Source organism: Cyprinodon variegatus, unplaced genomic scaffold (assembly GCF_000732505.1).
Source record: "Cyprinodon variegatus isolate N-32 unplaced genomic scaffold, C_variegatus-1.0 Scaffold2072, whole genome shotgun sequence".
Taxonomy (NCBI): domain Eukaryota; kingdom Metazoa; phylum Chordata; class Actinopteri; order Cyprinodontiformes; family Cyprinodontidae; genus Cyprinodon; species Cyprinodon variegatus.
The window spans coordinates 19,037-26,576 of record NW_015152525.1 but is presented as its reverse complement, the minus strand read 5'-3'; the positions used below and the strand labels follow the sequence as shown (position 1 = coordinate 26,576).

Below are 7,540 nucleotides of genomic sequence, written 5' to 3'. Positions count from 1 at the left end.
TTTTACAGTTGTAGCTAAAGCTATAATCTCATGATTTAAAATTCTGAAAATAATAAAGAGCTAGAGACCCTGTCACTTGGGAGGTTTTAGCAGAATGGTTATACCGTACTCTTCAGCAACAAGAGTGGTGAAACTGCTTAAATATGCAACTAGAATGGTATAGCAGTACATAGGTGTTATTGGCTTTGATTATTGTATCTAACTAAACATTTAACACTCAATCAAAGTCTGAGGGGTTGTTTTGCAGTGCAGAGTTTATTTAAATATTCGTTTTTGGTAAAACTCAATTTACTTCCATAAACTAATACTGCCATCTGCTGGACATGTGATCCAAAAATCCTTTGTATTAATAAAAAACCTTCCAAGTTTCCTCTGTAAGGTCTAATGAAAAACTAAGAGTTTTTTTCCTCATTGGAAAACGAAACACAATTATTTAAAATATAGGGTGATTGTATCTGTACTGTTCGTGCCATTAATAACGTAGCCCACAAATGGAAATCTTTGAAAAGACTTAACAGTTTATGGGAAAAGCTTATTTTCCTTCTTCTCCTCTCTAAATCAAAGTTTATGTTACAGGAACAATGATAAAACTAGGAACCTCAGATTGAAGCGCAAGTGCAGCATTAGCTGAACTTGTTTTATTTGAAAGCATATCAAGAAGCTGATAGTTTTTCAAGCTTTCCTGTGTTCTTCAGTTTAGTAAATAAATCTGATATGATTAATGAATCATTGCAGTGTTGTTTTTAGGGGATAAGCCTGGGGTGTTGGTAGAAGCCTCCAACTTCTCTGGACAAGTCATGAAAAAGAGGACCAAACCATCCCCATAAACATCATTATAGGAAGGCATAAACTGCTCTAAGGTTTACAAGTAACACCAACAGAAGATCAACTCAATTTAATTTATTCAAGTCTATTCAAAAATAGACTTGGACTTGGACACCTTTTATTCTCATTTTGGTTCCACAGGGTGTATTATAAAAACGAACATTTCCATTCCACAAGGTGCAACTGTGGGGGAAAAAAAAAAAAACATTGTGCAAAAAATGCATTGATATGGAAGTTCAGAGCATTAATATATATGGTGCAAATATGCACCACTGTACATACTTTTAGACTCCTCAAATTATGAGCAAAACCTGGTTTCTGGATGTTTTACCCCCGTTTTTTTCTTTTCAATCTAATCTAGGTCTCTTTTCACCTTCAGTTAAGGAAACACCCTTATGACATAATCTTTTGCTTAGGAGTAGCTCAAAATAACTAATCCAACAGTTGTAGCTCATGTGATACACCTACTTCTAGAGCATACTGAAGCTTTGATCACACAAATCTATCTTGTAAAATCTTAAATATTTGCTTCCCATTGCTTTAATCCTGTGGGTATTGCTGTAGTATTGTTTTCTATGGCTTTATCCTTCCACTTAACGTTCTATTTAAATGCTACTCGGTAAAGAACCAGATTCTTTAGCTTTTGCAACCTGCCCTCTTTATAAAAGGTGTGGGTTGAATGGGCAACTTTAAACTCAACCGTCTATAAATGATCGCGTAGGTAACATGACCATTTTGTTCTATGCTGTTTGGAATGATTATCAAAATTAACATAAAGGATGCCTGAAATATCTTTGACTTGAATTACAGAAATTATATTTTGTATAATGTATATTGTTCTATTCAATTGACTTTACAAAAACAGCAGATTACTGATTAACTGTTTTATTAACATCAGCCACAACTATCTGCAAATTTGTATAGTTCTTCAAACAGCCAGCTTTGCAACCACAGAAAATCATTACTAGAGGGCGCTGCAGCTCTGTGTTTGACTTGTTTCATATGAAGTGAAAGTGGGTGTTCATAAGGGCATTATTCTGTTCTTTAACTTTAATCAAATAATATGTTAGTGGGAATAATCTGCAGCCATATTTGAAGGTGTGTTAAAAACATATTCCCCTTTAACACTCCTTTGTCTTTGAGGCAGTATTTCCCCCTTAAAACCAGACATGGCCAACAGTTCTTGACCTTAAGAAAGAAATATCTAACTCTAACCCTAAAACAACAGGACAGACCAAGATAGGACAGAATGAAAAGAAATGTCAAAGCTGCTTTTAGTGACACCCGAGCTCTAAGCTTTCCTAATCCTTCAACATTTGTGACAATAATTTGGCAGGACATAGACAACCTGTATGATGTTAAGCAAGAGTTCCTCTCTGACCTTTTGTACTTTGGTTTTGGTCAAGCAACACTTTGACAATAAAACATATTAAGACTTAAGGAAAGCAAGGTTGAAGATGTAAATAACTGTATTAACCTCTGATCCATTAGAACTGACTCTTGTGCAAATCATTTGCTTCATATTGTGTGGGGTGATGCATTTCACTTGAACCACAATTGCTGGTATCCTGGTTATTGGATTAATGTCTCAGATATTAAGGTTCCAAGGATACTCCCCTGAGTAGCTCTTTTACTCTATTTTCAATGTTTGTGATGATTGTATGCACCAATAAAGATGTGCTAACATAGTATGATGCTGATCTGAAGAAATAAAAATAATAATGGAGTTTGGATTGAGAATTGTTGTATCCTGTATATGTTTTTTTTTTTCTTCTTTTTTTATTTTATTTACATGGCATGACGTGGTTGGGGCATGTTACTGGCGCTTATGTTAATGCCTGATTCGGTGTGAGGAGAAATCTGCGCATAAACAGCGGCCCGTCAGCCCTGATAACTCCAAAACGAGGATGAGTTGCAGTAGTCCTCCTAACTCTGTCAGATTAGCATAGGCATCAATCCTCTGAATGCTTTAAATGCAGAGATGGAGCACTGAATGACTACCAGGATTACAGGCTAAATGCTCATTTTAGGTGCACATTTGCATCTATGCATTTTGTAGTGGCTCAGATTAGTGATTTTTGCAAGCCAACAGCAGGATTTGTAAATGAATGTGCAGACAATGAGGAAAAAAGTGTGACAATTAAGTAAAGCAGTCACAGAATAGAGAGAAAGGATGGCAAAAAAAAAAAAAGCTGTTTGCAATACTGCTTTAAAGGTAAGGCAAAATCTTTATACTGAATTAAAATTTGTTGGAACAAAATTTGGTTGACAAATTTAAGATATACAGCTATTTAAATACGATTACCTTGAAGTAGATAGTTATAATGGTACATATGGTACAGGTTAATGAAGCATGGACTTTACAAAATTGCTTTCTGCTAAAGAAAGAAAAAAGCCAGTTCAGGTTTTATGAAACCAAAATAAATGGTTCTGTTTTTTTTTTAACAATTTGGATTTTACTGGATAAAGATCTGTTTTTTATAAACCACCTTTTTTGTTTCTGATGTTCCAGAGATCCATCCAGAAGGCTCACAAATTTAGCCATATAGAATCCAAGTAAACACATTTGAAGAAGGGCCTTTAAACCATGTAATAAGGTAGGAAAACAGTAAGTAATGTTTAGTATAAGTGAGATCAGTTCTGTGATGGCACCATTGCGATGGTTATGAATAGTTAGGGGTTTATGAAAAAAAAGCCATGTAGATAGAAACACTGAATAATGACAAGCCATTTTTTGTGTGGCTATCTACAATAAGTTTTATTGTACTGAAAGAATACAGCATTGATATATATATATAAAAATGTAACTTTCATGTTTTCTTAAAGTTTTATTTTCAAATGAACTTTGATTGTCCACATTTTACAATAAAATTATTCTAAATAAAATAAAAGTTTGAATTCCATTGGATAATCTGCATCTTCTTAAGGTCTTCCTACTGAGCTGTCTTTAACTATACTGTTAAATCTGAAAGACAAAAATAGAATTTAAAGTATGAGCTTTACAAATAGGCAAGATGGTAAAAACGAGAACAAAGCAATAGCTCTGCAGTATAATTTGAGGTACATTTAACAGCTCCGTGTGGGTAACTCGGTGAAGGCAGGCAAAGCAAACAAACCACAGAGCTCGTAGGTTTGTAACTCATGGCATTAAGAGTGCTGCTCTCTGATTGGCTCATTTGGAAGCGCGTCTCTGCTGATTGGCTGAAGGGGCGCGCGGCTGTATGGGGAGGAGAGCAGCGGTGGGATATCCACTCAGCGGCTCTCTGTCCTCACTCAGACTGCTAGACTGGATCCAGAACCTCACTGCTGATCCAAGCTGGACAATTTTTTCTTTATGGGAAGATTTAGACTCATTGAACAAGCAAAGTCACATCAAAGGTAAGTTTATTGCTCCTTTCCCCCCTGTTTTCCTGTTTTACAGAAAAAGTTCAGTTATTAATCCGGCATTTTGTTTGTTTATTTATTTCCAGAAGGTGACTGAGGCACCTTAACTAAACGAGATGGTAAGTTTTCTTTCAACTTCACTTGCACTGAGATTATAACATTTTGTTAGTTTATGCATCTCAATTAGACGCTCTTGACTTAAAAACGATGGTTAGAAATAAAAGTCCTATTTCCAACTTCATCAATCATCTGCCATCGCAGCTCTGCAGCAGTTTTATGCTCAGTGATGCTCTGATTCTTTTAAATTGAAGTTTGTTAAAAAAAAAAAAAAAAAAACTTGTTCTCTAACCTGCTTCCTGCAGGAAATTTCCAGGCACGCTGTCATGTAGAGTTGTTTATATGTAGTCCTGCAAACTAGATTTATTTGCATGGTGAACATTTTGTGATTTGGTTTAACCGTTCTGGTTCCCGTTGTACTTTTCCAAGTGACCTCATGCTTACAAACCACACAGGGACATTTTTTGCATTGGGTTTGGATTGTTTTTTTAGATTAAAAAAAAAGAGTGAACAATATGGTCAGTGATGTTGTTTCCAATGGTGTATTTAGTGAATGAGGTATTGATAAACACTTCAAGGTGAATCAAAATTAAATGAAAACCCCCCTTTTCATTTGACCTCTGCTAAGCACAGCCAGCAGTTGGGATCTAATCTATTCCACTATTATTTTATAGGTTGCAAGCTGTAAAATGTAAAAAAAAAAAAAAAAGACGCGATTGCTCAAATAATTTTTGTCCTGCTAGTTCTCTTCTCTCAGCAATGTTGAATCACACTGCAAACTGTCTCAGGACCAATAACTTAAATGAAAATCCTGTTACTTAGGAATGATTTGCAGATTTATAAGCTCAGATTTTACTTTAATCCTAATTCTAAACCCTCTCACATTCAATATTAGATGATCCACTGGTCCTGTTTTAGTTTGAGAGCAACTTCAGTCTCTTCCTGGCATACTCTGACTAATCAACTCTTTAAGTAAGAGAGGAAACTGAGATGGAATGCTCCATGTTTAAAGAGAAACAGGACCCCTGAAGCTAAATACGGAACTATTAGACTCTGTGCTCCTCTTAAGCTCTGCTTTATTTCTCGTTCACTGTACTAATAATTTCTTAAAGCATAATCAAATCTGTCTGGGGTTTATAGCTGAATCACTTGTGAGTCTATTGAAGACAAGGCGTTCACGCAAGGTGTTGGTGCGGTTGAGTAAATTAACGGACAAATAGACGTGTCTGATCATGATGTCTACAATGTTCTTTATGCAGCAGGTCAGCTGGTCTGTAGGATTATAAAGAGAAAAGACGTTTAGTCACTTAGAACAGGTCCAAGCCTGCCCACGTAACCTTTTGAAAAACCTTCAAAACTTATTAAGGCGTAGAAGTTTTCTGTAATCTTTCTTTGTAGGTTTTATGAAATAATGTCAAGGGTTGTACGGTGAACCTTTCTCTATTTTCTCCTCAGCTTTGCTTACGTGACTCAAGTGACTGCCTGCAGGAGCAGATGCACTACATGATGAGGTCACTGCAAGATTTGAAGCAGCTGCGAAAAGCCTGCCCCCAAGTTCGGCATCCCCTCGCTCCCCTCAACAACCAGCTACCAGCTTTAGTGCGTCACTCAGCTGTGGCGCGGGCATGCCAGCAGCGGGCTCTGCAGCGAGAGCAGCGTGCCCGCCTGCGGATCTCTGAAGCCAGCACAGCCAGCACATACGACTCCGCTTGCTGCCTAGCTAGTCCCCTGGAGGAGGAAGACGAGGATGATGATGCGAGCTGCAGGCTGGAACTAAGTTTCAGAAGAGATCTGCGCTCTCCATGTAGCCATAAGAGTTTGGATTTTGATTCTGGTTACTCAGAGGCATCCTGGCAGGATGATGGTGTTATTCTGAGGAGGACCAGGAACGTGCGTGTTTCAGCCTCCGCCTGTGCCCGGATGAACAGAGCGCCAAGCGGACGCATTCGGCCTAAATCAACATCTGACGCCTGTCTCGAAACGTGGACCTCCTTTGAAGTTAGCGACCCAGAGGACTGGACTAACTCCTTACTGACTAGAGGGCGAAATCGTCAGCCTCTGGTTCTGGGTGACAATAGTTTTGCAGACCTCATACAGAACTGGATGGACTTACCAGATTGTCCAGAACCCACAGAACTGAAACCAAATCCAAGACGGAAACTGGGGAGAGGCTTTTTTGGCAACATGAGGAAGAAGCTGTCCGGTCTCTCTAAGACTGTGGAGGACAGAGTAAGGTTGAGATCCACAGACTCTTCTCACCTCAACAGAGCTTCTAATGCTCCAAAGCGCCTGTCCTGTCCTGTGGTGCCGTCAAATCTTAAAGTTCCATTTTTTCACCAGTCCCACTCAGGCATCAATGAGCTGGGTTCAGACTTTTATGACTTTGCAGCTCTGATGAAGTCGGGTAGCAGACAGCCCATAATATGCAAGGACATTATTGGCTACATATGACAGATGTAGACCATGTGAAGATTGCAGGAAACTCAGAGTCACTTTATTTTCATACAATTGCTTCTCAAGTTACATACTCTGTTGTTAAAGTATTAAGAATAAAAATGTTCTCATGGCTTGAACCCTAAATACACTCTTATTTATATTTTATATATTCATATACGTTGCACGGGAACCGTTTATTTTACATTCCCATTCTCACAGTTTCTTTATGAGGATGATGTTTGCTTCTGACTGAACAGTTGATTGAGATGGGCTATTATAACCTGAAGGTGGAATTGTCTGTTTTCATTAAAAATATAACTTGGAGGTATGTGTATTTATGTTTTAATTGTACAGGTTGGATTAATTTTAATTTCATAAATATAAAACAGTACAGTCCCATTTACATAGTAAAGAAAAATAAACTTGTGTTTTATTAAGTTAGTATAACTTCACACAAAATAGCAATAAATTTAAAACCTTTTATATTTTTTTTAGTGTGAAAATAATATTGTATTATTTTTTTTGTTTTCTGGCCAGTGCCATCATTTATATCCTGCTAATATTTATAAGATAAATGTCAATTTGAACATTTACAAAAAGTTTTACTAAACTGCTAATCCATGACATGGTGTTTTCCTGTAGTTTCAGTGGCCAAGAAGCCGATTCTTTTGCCACTCTTTAAATTGGGAAAGACAGAGCAAAATATGATGGATCCAAATGGATCCTGGCGAGTTAGAAATCTTATTCAGATTTTAAAAAGCTACTCACCCAAACGTTCCCACATCTACATTTAGAGCAATAATTAGATAATTTAGATTAAAGCGGAAGCAAGACAGAT

General features: G+C 37.2%; 1 protein-coding gene across 1 annotated transcript; it reads left to right on the top strand.

Moving 5' to 3' along the window:
* Positions 1-4,078: 4,078 nt before the first annotated feature.
* Positions 4,079-7,031, top strand: LOC107105116 (protein FAM212A-like). The gene is made up of 3 exons (XM_015405229.1): positions 4,079-4,203; positions 4,296-4,328; positions 5,722-7,031. The coding sequence occupies exons 2-3, from the start codon at positions 4,326-4,328 to the stop codon at positions 6,715-6,717; spliced, it is 999 nt and encodes a 332-aa protein (XP_015260715.1). The 5' UTR covers positions 4,079-4,203; positions 4,296-4,325; the 3' UTR covers positions 6,718-7,031.
* Positions 7,032-7,540: the final 509 nt, after the last annotated feature.